The sequence below is a fragment of the Chelmon rostratus genome, chromosome 6 (assembly GCF_017976325.1).
Source record: "Chelmon rostratus isolate fCheRos1 chromosome 6, fCheRos1.pri, whole genome shotgun sequence".
NCBI lineage: Eukaryota > Metazoa > Chordata > Actinopteri > Chaetodontiformes > Chaetodontidae > Chelmon > Chelmon rostratus.
In genome coordinates, this window is record NC_055663.1 from 10,620,553 (window position 1) to 10,637,601 (window position 17,049).

The window sequence follows — 17,049 nt, forward strand, 5'->3', positions numbered from 1 at the left end:
TAGCAGCAGGCAGGGCAATTAAGCAGCGGATTTGCGATAAGGAAAGCGACTCTAGATTTGTAACCTGTTCAACAGAGTTTAATTAAAGGACTGTGTGTGTGTGAGTGTGTGTCTCTGTGTGTGTGTGCAACCCTAATCTGCAAAATATGATTTATTAGTCATTCTCTACCTGGGGTAAAGTTGAACTATCTCTGCTGAACACCACATTGTGTAGTTCTAGGCAAACCATGGAGAATCTAATGGTTTGTAGACACAGCACGAGATGGATAATACAAAATTGCCATTGTATAAGTTACTTTTAAATAGGCTGCAGCATTTTCCTTATTTTTCCTTTACAGGGTTCTCTATCATTCATCGCCTTATGCGCCTAATCTTCTGCGCAGGGCAGCATTACAGGGGTGCTGTACACAGTATGTGTCCAATAATCTTACTGCTCTCCTGGGTGAGCCAGTGTTAAGTTAGCCTTTTTGCCTTGTCTCATCAACACAATGCATCAAACGCAAAATCAAGCAAACCCACATGCTTATTTTTTTTTTATTTTCTTTTTAGCACAACAGGGCTTTCGTCACATGTACGTGACATCTGTTTTTTAATGTCATCTGGCCCAGAAACATCTGTTGCCTGAATATTGAGGACCCTGCATCTAAGTGTGGATGGACGCTGTCGGCATTATTTAAAATGGTGCTACTTAGAAAATGAGAAGTCACGTCGATATGAGACGGTCAAGTTCGGACTGCGGCCAAACAAGATATCCGAAGCTGGAACATGTCGCCTAATTGCACAAATATAAATGATTTCCATGGCCTGATCACAGACAGATGCACATGAACATGTTTTTCTGGGCTCTCTGTTTTATCATTTTACATGCAAACACTTTTAAAACCACAGGATGCTTTTCCACTTATAGGCATGTACATGATTTCATTGACCAAACATAATTTCTTATTTATGGTTCGGTTAGGAAAAGTAGCCTCAAAGGGGAAATAAATTTTGCAGCACACCACACCGGCTCCATTTTGCAGCACATTAGGCGTGACTAGCATCAAAGCTCACATGTAGAAGTCATCATGCACATTTCCAGCCCACTCGATAAGCAACATGCCATTTAGTCAGTGTGAATAATATGTAAATCCACCATAACTCTATCAAATATTTCATACATCTCTTCCTCTTTTATCTCAGACTTCTGCTATGTCAAGCCTAAGCCAAGTCTGTCAGACATCATGGAGTGCAGCAGTTCTTGCCTCGCTTTCCTCACTAGCTATCTGTCCTAATTAGCAGCACTAACTTGCTTCTCTGGTGCACAGCCAAGATGGCAGAGGTCTGAGGCATAGACTCAGGCTGGTGGAGGTAGAGTGGTGCCATATGCCAGCTGTCACAGACTGGCAGAGGTCACGCGGGCATCCAAAAGCATTCTTACAAGCCACACGCGCAGAGACCCAGCTGCTGTGCACAAGTGAAATGAAAGGATCGCTGACTTTATTTCTTCTAATGCGAGCACCCTTAGAGAGATAGATATAGAAACGGAGCGAAAAAGGGCAAATCTCCAAGCTGTGTTGGGTCTAGCAGGTTGTTTTCAGCCACCGCTGGAGACTGGACCCGGATTCCCAGCTGGTGAACTCGTCCGGAGGTGACTGCGGATTAGCGTGGACGCGCATCTGCGGAGTGGACCTCCCCTGTCTGTCAAGGACGGCAGCATGTCAAGGACACTGACATGGGATAACGATCAGAGAGCGATCTGGCTCGCTCAAGCAGTAGCCAGGAAGGGAGGGACAGTCATGTGTAGCAAAGCCAACATGGACCCAGAGAGACTTTGAGCATAACAAACCATTTTTACTTAATCGGGAGGAGAGAGAGAGTGATAGTAAGAGAGATTAGTGACACTTAAGCTTTTATGGTTTCTTTACCCGCGACTGTGTGTGTGAATCAAATCGACATCCCAGATGTATTATGAATATGCGCCGTGATTTTAACCTGATGTTAAGCAGTTAAACCAAATACAGGGGAGGATAGATGGAGAGTGTCAAAAAAACAGAGCTGGAGATGTGGTGTTGCAGATTTGGACATCTTCTTATTTACCCTAAAGAAGGAAGTGAGGAAGATAGCGTGGCACAACACAGACACATGACTCAGGTGGGAGCAACCGTCGCAGCTGGCTCCTCACACAGAAACACAAGGGCGAGACCAGTGGAGGAATCAAAATTTCTCCCGCCTCCAACCATCCCGTCATGCCGCCATCACAGGTGAGAGTGGCTGGACCGGGGGTGAGGAAGCGTGTTTGTCTCTTCTCACTGTTCCTTCAGTCTGCCCGTCTTTCTGCTGTCTGTCTATCCAGAACGTCAAACAGACAAACAGGAGGCATAAATTCGATTTCTGTTGCAGGCCTCTCATTACAGCCGGGCGAATGATCGACAGCTTTGCTGCAGGAGATAAAAAAAAAAAAAAAAGCCCAAACATCCTCCCTTCTCTGCCTCACATTCTCAGCTCAACGTATCTGCTGCAGACACATCCATCCCCCTCATGTTATATCCCTGGCATGACTGAAGACATGTAATTGTGGGACAGATGGCAGATTATACAAACCCTCATTACAGCAGTTGATGAGGCTGGAATCTAGATCATATGAACCTTGTCTTCCATTTTTTGCTGCTCTCCTCTGTGTGAAATGAGTTCTCTCATTATCTCTCCCCGTATAATCCCCTTTCAAACCTCTGTACCTTTGAAAACCCCCTTTTTCCTCGCTGTCCCTGTCTACTTATCCCACTTTCTTTTCTTTCCGCTTTCCTAAATTACTAATGGGCAGAGAAGGATGAGATAGGCAGGGAGAAAGTAATCTAAATGCCCCCTGGAAATCCACATGGAGGGATTTCATCGAATGTGTTCAAGCACTAACATTCCTGTCACAGCCACAGAGGGAATAACTCGCATGTAACTTATGGTATCTTTTGATCATTCATTCGCCGCTTACATTTCGACGCAGCAGCTCTGTTGTAGCTGTGTTATGATGTATCAACAGTGAGCTTTAATGCCATCTCTCCTGCAGCATATGTCCCCCGGGGACTGAGCTGAGAAGTATTGTATATAACCCAGAATGCCTTTGCCAGGAACATCATGTCTCACTTTCCTTATCCAAAGGGGATTTACAGTGTCAGCTGGTGCGATTGCTCGTCAGTGGGCGCGCCGAGCGGCCATTTGTCAGTGCCTCGCTGCCAGCGGGAACGCAGACGGCCGCACCAGATTTTTGGGAACGGGAGACGGCCTCCTGCAGGAGAAAGGGGGAGGAAAGGGAAGGTCTGGTTTGTGCTCCGGTTGACGGTGCGACCAGATGGGTGAGGGATATCGGAGTGGAGAGCAGTGCAGACGGGGAAATGCTAAGACAAGCTCACAGAGATGGGGGTATGCGAATGTGTGATCTGAGGAAGACGGGCTGGTAACAGTGCTGTTTAGAGCGGCCTCTTAAGCGGAGCAGTACGCCCTTTCATTTCATACGTCTTCATCAATCAGTTGTTTTCTCCCTCAGCCGAGCACCTGTCATTTCCCCTCTCCCGTCTTTCTTTTCTCTCTTCTTGCTTTGCAGACCCCCTTAGTTGCCTCCTTCCTCTCCCTTTCCTCCCCTCTTTAACTGCCGTCAGAGCTATAGGTGCTCTGTTGCTTTGAAACTGTGGCAGCTTAAGACTGTATATACTGTAGGACAGTTGTGACCACCTCTGGAGTGCGATAAGAGCGAGGAGGAGGTGGATGAAGATAAAGACGACAAAGAGATTCTGACTTAACAGACAGAGAAACAGATAAAACGATGAAGAAACTGACACTGTGCAGGGCGCAAGCTGACTAAATATCCAAGCCCTGTCAAATTATTTTCCAAAGACGTACAGATATTATTAAAAAGGAATGTGCAGTCTTCTTTTGCAAGCTGTGAAATAATGTTTTGCCATGAGACTACAGTTTGGTGTCTTGCTCAAGGACACTTTGAAAGGTGAGCTGGAGGATTCTTTCGAAAATATCTTATATTTCATTCTTTACAGCATCTGTTATTGAATTTATTGGGAATTTTTGTCTGAATGGATATGGGTGCATATTTTATTAGGGCATTTAATTGGAATTGTCAATAACTGCTTAGAATATGTTCCTGGCTCTGATATCAGAATTAGTCCTGATGCAGATTGGTGCAATATATCCAGCACAGATCGGGGAATAATCCGATGGTGTTCATAGTCTACAGTATTCTGATTAAAGGGTATTTGCATACTAATGATTTGATTTGATTTGTGAAAGATTTACTTTTTTGCATTTGTAAAATCTTTTTCTGATCTTTGCACTACAAAATCCCAAATATGAACTATTTTTCTACATTCTACCTGCTATCTGCAGCCGCACTCTTCTTATCGAGTGATTGCACGCTGTTGGAAGCAGTGGAGAGCTTCTTAATTCATCCACCAGTGGATTTAAGACTTGTGGTTGTGCTGCAGTAGAAAGAAAAATACAGTCGTTCGCATCGATTAGTTGAAGTGACCATACAAAATATTGGTCATCAGATGTCAGCAAAATCTGATTTTAAATGGAGGCCTCAGCAATTCGGCAAATCACCAGTTTGTGCTGCCTCAGCTCATTACAGAACTATTTCACCCAGTCCAAGTGAAACAACTTATCTCTAATCAAACACGCAGAATGACTGTGGTTGAGAGACAGTGCTAGTTTGATTTGGGCTCTTCTCATGCAGTTGGGCCTGTAGTTTTTCTTTCTCTTTTTTTTGTTATTGTTTTTTTGCTGGTGGTGAATTTTTTATAATCAGTGCAAGTACAGGAAACAATGCTTTCCGAACCCTCCTCTCTGTGAATTACACTGCTTGTCCTCAGTGGCAGGAAGATGCAGAGGTCTGTCTCCGGTTTTGGATTAAGGAAAAAAAAAGAGAAGGAAGAAAGCAAGAAAGGCAGCAGCAGCCGTTCTGTCTCTTCCTTAGCCGAGTACCGAATGTGAATGTGAGCTGACGAGGTTGTAAAAAAGAAAAAGCTGTCGTGTGAAAGGACACAAGCTGCCACAGCACAATCAAGAAACCCCCCCAAAAAATACCCCACAAGCATGCAAGTCACCGTCTCTACAAAACAACTGTTAATGTGAGCATCATTTAATCCCATGTTCCAAAACAAGGAACCGGGAGTGAGCTAAAAAAAAAAAAAAAAGAGCCAGAGGGAGACAGCGCTGGGAACTGACAGCCGACAGCTGAGCTCAGGGAAACTGAAGGCTGGAGTGGACAGAGATGGAGGGATGGAAGGCAGAAATAGAGAGGTCAGAGGCAAGAGTAGACAGCATTAGGGATGGTGGTGCTGGAGGCTCTGAGAGAGAGAGAGAGAGAGAGAGACAGAAGCAGTCGGGGAAAAAGCCAAAAGACATAACAGGAGCGAGGCAAAGGCAGTTTACGTAGCAGTCAGGGAAGCAAAGGGATAACAGGGTGAGTTTAAGTCGGAGAGAGTGAAGGAAAAAACAGCTTCCTTCTCGCCTCATCCCACATCCTGCTAAGTCCAGAGCACAGACAGGCCTCTCGCTGTGCTGTCACCCACAAAATAGAGCCACTTATACACCAGCAACCCTCAGCAGAAGCCCCACTCTACAGCCCGTGGCCTCAACACAGGGGTGTGTGTGTGTGTGTGTGTGTGTGTGTGTGTGTGTGTGTGAATAATTAGAGACTTTTAAAGCCTCCCTCTGATTGCTATTTGACAAGAGGAGGGCTGAGGAGGGGGCCAGGCCGAAAAAGGTTTGCTTTTAAAACCCACAGGAAATCTATTAAAAGCTTTACACAAGGCATATTTACACAGGGACTTGTCCCGTCTGCTAAATCCCTCTAACCTCGCCGTGCCACTCCTTTTTTGAAACATCAGACATTCCTGTTCATCTTTTCAACTCCCCGCTCTTCTCTGATTTGATTCCGCCGACCTCGCAAATCCGCATTTCTTTCTCCCCCTGTTTTTTCATTTGCATCAATCTTTTTTTCCGCGAGACAAAATACAAAAAAAAAAAAAAAGAAAAACAGAACAAAACAAACAACATATGTGCACATAAAAAAATAAGCAAGATCTAAAATCAGGAGACCCACTGCTTTGGACTGACATGTTTGCACAACAAAAATACCTCATGGTTAATGCATGAGCTGTAATTGCCGTGCTGCTGTCAGTGTGCGGGGCACGTAGTTGACCGTGCAGAGCTCGGAGAGAAATGAAAAGGACAACGTCGGGTCAGGCCATCTGTTAGAATGTGCCTGTGCTATGCTGGAGGAGCACGACTCCCTCCATCAACGTGTTCCTCCTTTAAATGTAGACATGGATGTAGAGGAGCAGTCAGAGAGGTGTTTACCCTGAAAGGCTTTGCTGTCTCACCCCGCTAATCCCTCTGATGAAAGGACAGGAGTTACAGCTGTGTGTGTGTGTGTGTTTTTTGTCATGAGGTCACTCTCACTCTCCTTATTGATTGATTTGACAGCTCGCACTTGTTGACTACACAGCTAGCAGCTACTCCACATGCACAGAAAGGCTACCTTCATCACATGAAATGGGGCCAAAGTGGTGGAGCCAGCTTTTGCTTTGATGCAACCGGGGAGCCCCGCTGCATCGTTTCATGGTCGTTTGGTGAGAGTCGGCTTTCTGCTCAAGTTCTGTGTGATGTTCTAAATATCTGTGGCAGCATTACAGTGGCAGCCCGCTGAGACTGCTAGTCACGCATTAAAGGGATGGCATATGTGTGTACGGTGTGTGTGGGTGTCTTGATACAGTTGGCCGACGTATGAGAAGTTAGAGTCTGCAGGTTGTAAATGACTGCGATGACTCGTGAGCTTGCATGCAGATGTGTAAGCATGCATCTGCACGCGTAGCTGTGTCTCCAACCTCCGGTCGTTGCATCCATGCCACACTTTGTGGTTGGTGTGTTTATGTGTGGGTAAGGATGTGAAAATATGTAAATGATATTTTGCTCACGCCTTGCTCTATAGAGTGTTTTTTAATTGTGTGTGACCCAAAATGCTTAAAGCAGCTTAAGTTTGACACACAAGTCATCGGAGAGTCATCTCTTCTCGTATATGAGCAGGCCCGTGTGTGTGTGTGTGTGTGTGTGTGTGTGTGTGTGTGTGTGTGTGTGTGTGTGTGTGTGTAATGCCCACGTTGCTGGGACATAAATCTGTTTACACAGTCACATTGTGCTCTCTGCAAAACACAAGTCCCCATAACATAAAGCATTAGATTTTAGGGTGAAGACTTAAAGTTAGGGTTAGGCAAGGGGTACTGGGGTACTGGTTACGGTTATGGTGAGTCTCCAGGAAAGGAATATAAAGCTATGTAATGTCCCAAAAAGTGATGGAAGAAAAGTGTGTGGGTGTGTGCATGCATGTGTGTGTGTGTGTGTGTGTGTGTGTGTGTGTGTGTGCGTGTGTGCCTGTGCGTGTCAGGAAACGATACCCCAAGGCAGACTGGTTTCACCATCTGTCCTTGCTGTGTCCTGTGATTTCCCTGTGTAATTCAGACAAATGTCAGACCATGAGCAGGGGATCAGCTCTGACAAACTGCTCCAGACATTCTCAGTTCACACTCCCCCCCTGATACTCCTGACGAGCTCTGTGTCACCTCCTCTTATTGAGGACACTGAGAACATTTGAAACGTCACGCTGCATTCGCATGTTTCGCCATGAATTCACGGCGGAGAGGAAATTGCGTACACGCCAGGACATAAATACGTCCGCTGAACCCGGTGCAAATGGAAACCTTACAGTCAAGACGGGAGCTCCAGCAGCTGAAGTGCTGAAGTATAGCCTGCCTGTTTATTAGGAGATGTAATGCTGTTGTTAGTGCGTGCACTAACCTGTTTCCTGTCTGTGTGTGTTGGCAGTATAAGGGCCAGGCCAACCTGCATGTGTTTGAGGACTGGTGTGGCTCCTCTATAGCCCAGCTCAGAAAGAACCTGCACTTCCCTCTCTACCCTCATGTAAGTATCACAGCGTGCGCGGACTGAGTGACCCCTGTTGAATGCTGTGTTTTCTGTGGTACCCCAGAGGGACATTAAACCGGCCGTTAGCGAAGCAAAGTTACCTGCATAGTTGCTGTTGCTGCACCTGTCAGGCTCCCCGTTCTGGCAAGGCGCATTTGTAGTTTACAATTATAACGGATTTACCACAAAAAATATTCAGTAATTTATTTTATTTTATTTTTTCTAGTCATGTGTTGGTGGCTGAAATAAAAACTGTAAATGAAATTAAAACTAGCAGATTTTAATCAACTGTTGCTAGCGACGTTACCTAATTAAGCTGACGTTAGCTTCATGATTTAGTTGAAAAACAGTCTTTGGCTGACTTTTAATGTTTCAGACTGACTCATTTGATGAATTTAGATAACATGGGAATAAAGTGACAGCGTTGTTCTTGCATGGTAATGCACAGCTAGCTAGTCCTATTGTTAAAAGTATGATAAGGAAAAGTGTTAGCTCAAACTCGTACTTCATTTGAACATAACCCTGTTTAGCTTGTAGGCTGCTTAGCTTACATGCTTAGACAAGCAAGACAGAAATTAGAATTATGCTTTATCGTATGTATTTTTAAACAACTCCAATTTTAACATTACAAGAGATGTGTTTAGCGAACGGACCATCATCTAGGGTATCACCTTTGTCAGAGGTGTGGAAATATATTAATTAAAAACCAAGAATTGTGTGAAAATCTAATTATGAGCAGGACAGAGATGCTAGTGTTAGCACACACTCTGTAGCATCCAGGACCAGACTACATAGCGAATGTGTGGGCTTTTTAATGTAAACTGAAACACTGTATTCAGTATGTAGCTTGAAATACTTCTGTTTCTTCTGTTTGTTATTGCAAATGCTGCATCTATGATCTGAATTCACTTCTGTTTCTTGCTGCAGACCAGAACCACATTGAGGAAGTTGGCAGTGGCTCCGAAGTGGAAAAACTACGGCCTGAGAATATTTGGCTTCCTCCACCCTTACAGAGATGGTAACTAACTGGTCTTATTAGCGAGTCCCTCCTCTGAGGCTCAGGGCCTTGGAGCATGCGTCCTTTATAAGAGTAGACAATTTCCCCAGCCCTCTTAATCCAGCCGCTTGAGAGCCACTAATATGGTGGATATTCACATTTTTATTAGGGCTGAATGCCAGAGATCTCACAGCTAAATCTCATTGCAGTGCCCTCCTAGCCCTAACCTTGAGCCCTGTTGCCATGGGAACTGAAAAGCCTTAACACCCAAGTGCCCTTACACAAATTGCAGAATATGAAGTTATTAATTAGATTACCGCTCATTTCATTCTCTTATGTAGCGTTCGCTGGTGGTATAGTTGTCTCCAGCTGATGGCTCAAAGGTCATCCTATCTTCAGGATTCTGACAAGCGCTCTAACAAGCGCCCTTCGCCTCAGACGCAACCTTTCAGGTGCAATTGTAAATTGATTGAATGTTAACCTGAGTTAGCACCATAGAAATGCTAGATGCTTTTCCAGACAACAGACTTTTAAAAACTCAAGACGACTCAGTGTCACATAACCTGCATCTAATCCATAGGCCATTGGTTTGTCCCTGAAATTTAATGCTGCTCCTTTAGTTCCTTTACCAACACATTTAAACAGCTAACATTTAATATGTCGTTTAAAAAGTGTCTCTTTGGAGAATTCCTACATTACTGTAAAAGTATCTGCTTGTACTATCTACAATCAAGCCCTACAGACTGTACAATATAGTTTGCGAGACCCAACATCATCATTGTTTGTTATCTCAGTCTTCACAAGGCGGACACACAACTGAAAAGTCACACTGATATGTGCTATGTCTTCCTTTTCACAACATAAAAAGAGTCTTAGGCAACAGCTTTAGGCATGCATCAGCTATGGGGAAAGTAGATTAATGCAGCTCTTGCTATTAATAGTTTTGACAGACATTATTGACAACCTGACCGCCATCCACTTTTACACTAAAAGGTGACATTAATTAACAAACTCCAATGGCCGCTCGTTTGCTCTCTGTACGCCTTGTGGTTTAGATCCCTGCACACGTATTCATTTCTCGTTCACACAGTTGCTTATAGATTGGAAATTCAGTTGCAGTAACACTTCTGATATCACTGTGACCAAACGTGTCATCTCCGACACGCTCGGCCACGGTCTGTCCAGGCTGCCACAGAGGCAGATTATGTGTCCATCAGATTTCAGGTGCATTTTTACACCTAAGAATCTCTTTTATGAGGTCATGCCCTGTCTGATTATACTACGATTATGCTTATCTGGCATCATGGATATCTGCTTCCACTAATTCACACTTTGATCATGTTTTTCCCCTCCAGGAGATTTCCAGTTCTCGGTATCGTCTGATGATAACTCTGAGTTCTGGCTGAGTCCTGATGAGAGCCCTCTCAACGCCAGACTCCTGGTCTATGTAGGACAGGTAAGCGCTGAGCTGTGCTGCACTCTTTCCTAATATATAATTATATTAACTTTCCTAAAAACTCAGCAAATTCACTAAGTACGCATTTCCAAGACTATGAATGTCCCTGGTTTTAACTAATATTGCTTAGCAACAAGCTTTTACAGCAGGAAGATATTGAATCACCTCGGGCCTTAACTGTTTCGAACACTTCAATGTCATGATTGAAATAAGGAAAGTGCGTTGCATAATATATACCTCTAGGTAAGAAGTACTTCCTTATCATTAGACTACATACAATACTGACTTTATTATATGATATTCAGGCTGAGGGTGACTCATCGCTCCAAATGGCATCTAATGGATTTCCTTCCTAACCATGACAATTATACACACAATGATCAGAAATGGGAAAAAATATTCTCTAGAAATGGGATTATTAATGGGACTGAAAGGGTCAAGAGCTGTTAAACTAATACTGCTCTGATCTGACTTCTGCTGACACAGCTGCCGTTTGTCAGGACACTGGGTTCTGGCCAGTCAACGGCATAAACGTTTTATTCTGCCAGAGCTCCACCTTATAGCAACAGGAGGGACACAGAGCCGTTTGTCTGTGTTCGTCCTTCGTAATCACCTGCTCACCTCATGTCACCATCCTCACACTCAGGGTATCACTCACCTCCAACACACAGCTCAGAATACAGGGGACTTAAATCCTCCTGTAGAGCACCCTGTGAAAAATTGTTTCCGTTTTCCATCTATCCTTGGAGTACCCTCTGCCCGCAATCGAATAAAAGTCAAGCTGTGCCACGGCTGCTGCCTTCACTAATAAAGTTTTCTCGGTGAAACCTTCCTAAATTTTAAAGAAGGAAAGGATGCATGAGGTTGCACAGTGTTTGAACTGCACCATATGAGTGCCCTGGGCAGATGTGTGTTAAGAGCAAAGGTCCAGCTATGGAGCCATCTGTATTCCAACAGGATGTGAGATGCCACCAGGTTCCATGGGAGCTGAGATTAATTAGCTGGCAGTGAATATTGATGTGACATTTAGCAGTGGAGAAATATCATCTAGATAATGGCAGGGGAGCAGTGCTATGGCCAGGGATCATTCATTCTGCCGCTGGCTGACAGACAGGCCTCGCTGTCTGCCCCATCTTCAGAGACACGTTGTGTTTCACAGATAAAAATCTGACTCTCTGCTCCATCCCGCACTATGTGACCAATCTGTCTGCATGAGTTTTGTGGGGAAAAAATCTTTTATGTTAGAAAGCCTGAAATGTTGTTTACATTTTTGCTGCACTTTTATAAGCTAGTGTTTCATATACAGTCCTTGCACATCACAGAATTTATGCCCAAAGCAGGTAATACAGTGCTTTGCTAATCTGAAAAAAAGGCTTACTGCCAAGCCTGCTTTTAAGACCTTTAGCTCTAAAGAGGTCTAAAACTTTGCTTCCCACTTTTTATGCTGTTTGAATTCTCTTAATAGCTTCTAGCTGTTAATAAAAATGGGATAATTACATCTTATGTGTGTTTTAAAGGATTAAAAAAAGATGAAATATGTAAGTAGAAGAGCACTTGGAGAGCACAGACCTCTGCCACGGCCAATATTCCCCTCCACCATGATGTGCAGATCTGCAAGCACAACAACTGTATATGTCTGGATATATTACCAGAACTTTTTAGAATTGGAAAAATTGGATATGAAATTGTTTCCATAGCCACACCTTAAAAGCGTTGTTACAATTGTGGCAGTTCTCCCATGAAACCACTGTCCCCGAGTGCTCCATAATGACTGCTTTCTGTGGGTAGTTTCAATAATTACATGTGTCGCTACCCCAAAGGATCACTGGTACTCATGAATTTTGTCTGGATATGGAGTCATCGAATACTTGCCTGTGTTCTCACTACTTAACTTTATCACCATCTGCTGCATTTTGAGATGTAAGGTATTTATTCCACCAAGACCAAATGTGTAATGAAAGCGAAAAATAATTTGTGTATCTGCATTGTGATTCAGATCTGCTCCATCGTTTAATGCGTTCTTCCTTGGCCGATGCTGCACACTTCGACTAAGTTTCATGAAATTCACGTCAGTAGTTCTGTCTGTTATCCTGCTGACAAACAGACAAACAAAGACCATTACAAAACACCCAAACCGGCATATTGACAGTGGTCCCTGTTTACGTTAGACAGAAAAGACTGATATAAAGAAAAGATGGTGCTGTCTTGGTCTCACTTGTTGCAGGTGAAAGCTCCTGTAAACCTGTTCCTTATCTGAAACAACGGCTTGAGTGCAGCATGGACGAGGATGTGACAGGTCTCTTTTATTTGAGTGAGCTTTCTGTGTTTTTTTATTGAGGTTCAGAACTGGAAACTCCAATAGTTCGGGAAAATATACTTAAAAATTTTATGAGGCTTTTCAGCAGCTGCTGGAGTTATTCCAAGATGTTAAAGGAGAGGGTATCTAAATTTCATAAGCAATGAGTCAAATTTGACCCCCTAGCATAATGTTTGTGGAGAAAACCTCCCTAGCAGAAACTTGTGCAGAGATAATGTGATAACTTAAATGAAACTTTTAAATCACTGGAGTGTACGCCTGCAGTATGTCAGTGTCTGATGATTTGTATAGTTTCTCATCTTTGCTCATGCTAATGACCTGACTGTAATTCCTGCTATTCATAACCTGACTCACTGCTCTAAAAATACTCGTAGTAGTAAATGATTATTGCTTTACGTCAGCGGTCACAGCGGTGTCGTCCTCGATGGTGAACTGGCTATATATGGAATGTGCTGCCATGAGACATTTAGCATGCGGTGAGACGAGAGGCAGGGGGCTGAAGCGTTACCGTGGCGTTTCTTTGGAGACCCCTGTCAGCATTTTGTGGCTAGCTTTTCGATGATGTACTGGATGTGACTGATATCTCCTCGGCCCCCCGCGGGATATCTAAATGAAAAGATCACGTCATCTACCAAGGTCCAGTTCTGTTTCATTTCACGCACATAAACTCAAAAACACAGGATAGGACAGCTCTGTACAGGTCCTGGTTCTCATGCAGTTACTTTCAAACACACACTCCAGATGCACAGATCCAGAAAGACAAAACTGACCTTGAGTCATGATTGGTTCCTCTGTGTTACATGTACCAGCTTGCTCTGGTGATTGTGGTTGGGAATGGGGGGGGGCTCTAATAAGGACACTCTTCAGTCCTGCTGGGACATTATCTGTGTGCATATGAATGTACTCAATGGGAGTGAGGATCATCCATTGTCCCGTCTTGGCGTTAATCATATTTTTTGCCCACAGCTAATCTGTAATGAGATTTTCCTTCAATCAGAATGTCCAGACAGCTCCCACAGAGCTTCCCACAGAACCAGACCAGGGCCAGTCTGATGCTGAGAGAGCCTCAGGAGTGGCCCGGTGCACGTGTGTGCAAGTTTGTGTGTGTGTGCATGCACATGCATAGTGCTCATGATGTGCTGGTGTGTGTCATATGTGCTGTGATGCTTATTTTGTCTGACTCAGACACACACACAGGCAGACACACAGGAAACTGGGTCAGGGTGGTGTAATCAATATGAGACTCGATATAACAGTAGCTGCTCATTCACACACAGGTCAGACTTTTGTCAGTGGTAATCTATATTACTTAATATATGTGAAGAATTTTGCTCCAAAATGATGCACCATCCACTATCTACTATCCCATATTGACTGCTAACCCACAGAAGGAAAAGCACAGGTGTAACTAATAAAATAAATGATGGCTGAATTCCATTTAGCTGTGTCAGTTTTAGTATCCTGGTATTGAGCTTTCTGGCGTTCTGTCACACTGTCATGTCTGACTGGAACAGCCTTCCTTAATGCTATTAGTAACACCTGTACTTTACCTTCTATGACAAGTCAAAAGGCCTGTTCTGGTGTTTTTCAAATACTTTACTGCAAAGTAGCAGCGTCTGTCCAAAAACTGTAAATAGCATTTTGGATTGAAAACCGTGACAGCCACATAATTAGTTTCATTCTTTGTTGAAGTTCCAACTTGAAATTTGCAACCTCCATGCACCTAGTAATCCATTTGGAGAGACATTAAAAAAAAAAAAAACAGGGAGGAAAATGGATGCCTCCAAGATTAAAATTTTAAACCTGCTTGAGATAGGCAATCCATCACAGCGAGCAGCGTGTCTATGTCCGCTTTTACTCCTGTTGCAGTTGCATCAGCGTGTGCAGAACGTTTGATTCAAACTACAACCACCCACTGATAATGTAACCTTGACAACAATTAAAACAGGCATGGGGATAATTGTGACAGATTACCAGTAGCCAGCTTGAAGCATCTCCAGGTAGATTTTATGGACTGAAATGAATGAAAACCTGTGACTGCTTTGAAGGAGGGGAAAAACACGATTCAAAGCCCTGCACCTCATTCAAATGGACTCGTCTCATGCTCATCATGACCGTGGTCCCACTCGAAGGCGCTGAGCATTCCTGCTTAATGAGACAAGTATGCCCAGAGGTCATAAAACTGCTGTTGACTATGGCTCTGAATGCACCTGTTTCACTTCCTTTTTTTTGTTTTTCACATCAAGTTGATGGCAATTAGACCAGTGACACCAGACTCTGTTGTCTCTACTGAGGTCAAAGTGCTGCAATCTGTATTTTTTTCTGGAGCCTCTAGGGCCTAGCGCACAGGTACATGAGTATTATTAAAAACATGGTTTTTCCTCTTTGTTTCTCAAAAAAAAAAAAAAAAAAAAATCCTGTCCTGTTTTAAAAGTGTACTGTGCAGGAATTGTTGTTTGTGGTTTGTAAACACAACATTCAAACCCCTTCTCCCCGGCTCAATGCCACCAGAAGCACACTGCTTATACAAACGCTGCAAGCTGCTATTGTAGGAATGTTACCTTTGTTGTAATGGAAAAGCTAACGAAGCTAAACGCCATAACCTACCCGTCCATCAGAATACAGGCCGACTCCATCCCCATCCTCTCCATCAGTGGTCTTCGGCAGGTAAAAAGCCCAGATTCACTGTCGCTTTACTCTCACTTTGCCCACTTGGTTTTCCTCTCACTGTATTTGTGTTTCTTCAGCACTGTGTCGACCATTTTCATAGCTTCCTCTTGGATGCATGCTGCTTACGCTCTGGCACCTTGTCACTGCTTCACCTCTGCCCTGTTATTGGCTGGGGGCTACACACCCCCTGCCCGAACACAGCAAAACAAGAAGAAAATACAGGCACAGGGCAGGGTCTCTGCAGACAGACACACCACCACCACACACTTCTAGTGGGTCATACGTGACAACTGAGAGGGATTACTAAATTACTCGTGTATGCCTGCACTAATTGCACTAATCAGTTAATCAATAACCTTCTTTCCCGATCAAAGAAATAAAAACATCCATCTTCATTTTGGCATTTTGTTTTCAACTTCTGGTTCACTATGGATGTATGCATACTTAGTTTTGGAACATTTATCATTTTGATGTTGTGCTTCTCTGACTCTGAAACATTAATAACAAGTAAGCGTGGACAATGCAAGGGTCATGGCTCTGACTCAGCTGAATGGGATGGTGCCATTATTTCAGTAATACGAATGCTGACCCTGCATCGAAATTCTTCCCTCAAACATTTCTTCAAATGTCAGATTTTCTGTTTTTCGGCCGACGTGGTTATGAGTTGCATGAGTGCAACCAGGAACAGTGTGCAGGCCTGACCCTTCCTGGCTTCATACGTCTTATCTCATGGCCTCTGTGTCCTCGTGCACCTGCACGAGGCGAGACAGAATCAGAGAAAGAAAACAGCACTCTGAAGTTACATGACATTTCAGCTATGACTTCTCATCTCATATGGGAAAAAAGAGTGTATAGAAGAAAAGGAGTTGATAGAAAGAGGAGTAATGTCTCCATACCTCCATTACATTATTTCTTGTATTTCTTGACCCTGTTTTGAGTTTCACTTTTCAGTGTTTCACGGCCAGTGCCCATCTGAAATGAGTTTTCTCGAGGTACCTACATATGTGGGTGGGGTGCACACAGAGACACACTGTGTGTGTGTGTGTGTGTGTGTGTGTGTAGTGTCTGTGTGAGAGGAGGAAAAAAAGAGGTTACATTAGAGTAAGGTTGGTGTATGTCTGGTTGTTCATCTGCTTTAGGTATAAGAAATTTTGTCGCCAAGTTCTCTGCCTTATTTCTCTGAGGAGACTAAGTTGAAGGAAAATAAGACAATATGTCAGTGAGGGGGTGTGTTTTAAGATGCGATATGACGAGTGTTTGTGTGCGTTTGTGCGTGCGTGCATGTGTGTGTGTCTATGTGTTACCCCTCATGACTCCCTGGCTGCTTGCTTTCTGATTTACCTCCCACCTACTCTGGTGAGGAGATGCTGCTCTCAATAAGCAATGACTCACTGTTCAGTGGGAAACTGTGTCTGTGTGCACGTGTGTGTGTGTGTGCGTGTGTGTGATTCTCATCTCTATACTGGATTAACACCTTGGAGAACATCTGCCACTTTCATGTGAAAACTGAGGTACTACACTGTTATTTGTCCTTGTAACAACGTCTGTGATCATGCCTTTGTTCACATACAACTGATTAAGCACCTGACAAGTAAGGAAAGGAGCAAAAACAGCCTTTAATTTTGGAAGTAGACTTGCTTC

The 17,049-nt window shown here is 43.7% G+C and overlaps 1 protein-coding gene across 1 annotated transcript in view; it reads left to right on the plus strand.

The window, feature by feature from the left end:
- The window catches only part of b4galnt4a (beta-1,4-N-acetyl-galactosaminyl transferase 4a), a 130,301-nt gene that overhangs the window by 75,339 nt on the left and 37,913 nt on the right, over positions 1 to 17,049 (plus strand). Inside the window, exons 4-6 of the mRNA XM_041939562.1 lie at positions 7,870 to 7,965; positions 8,896 to 8,986; positions 10,321 to 10,421. Coding sequence (XP_041795496.1) covers positions 7,870 to 7,965; positions 8,896 to 8,986; positions 10,321 to 10,421 — 288 coding nt within the window. The remainder of the gene's footprint in view (positions 1 to 7,869; positions 7,966 to 8,895; positions 8,987 to 10,320; positions 10,422 to 17,049) is intronic.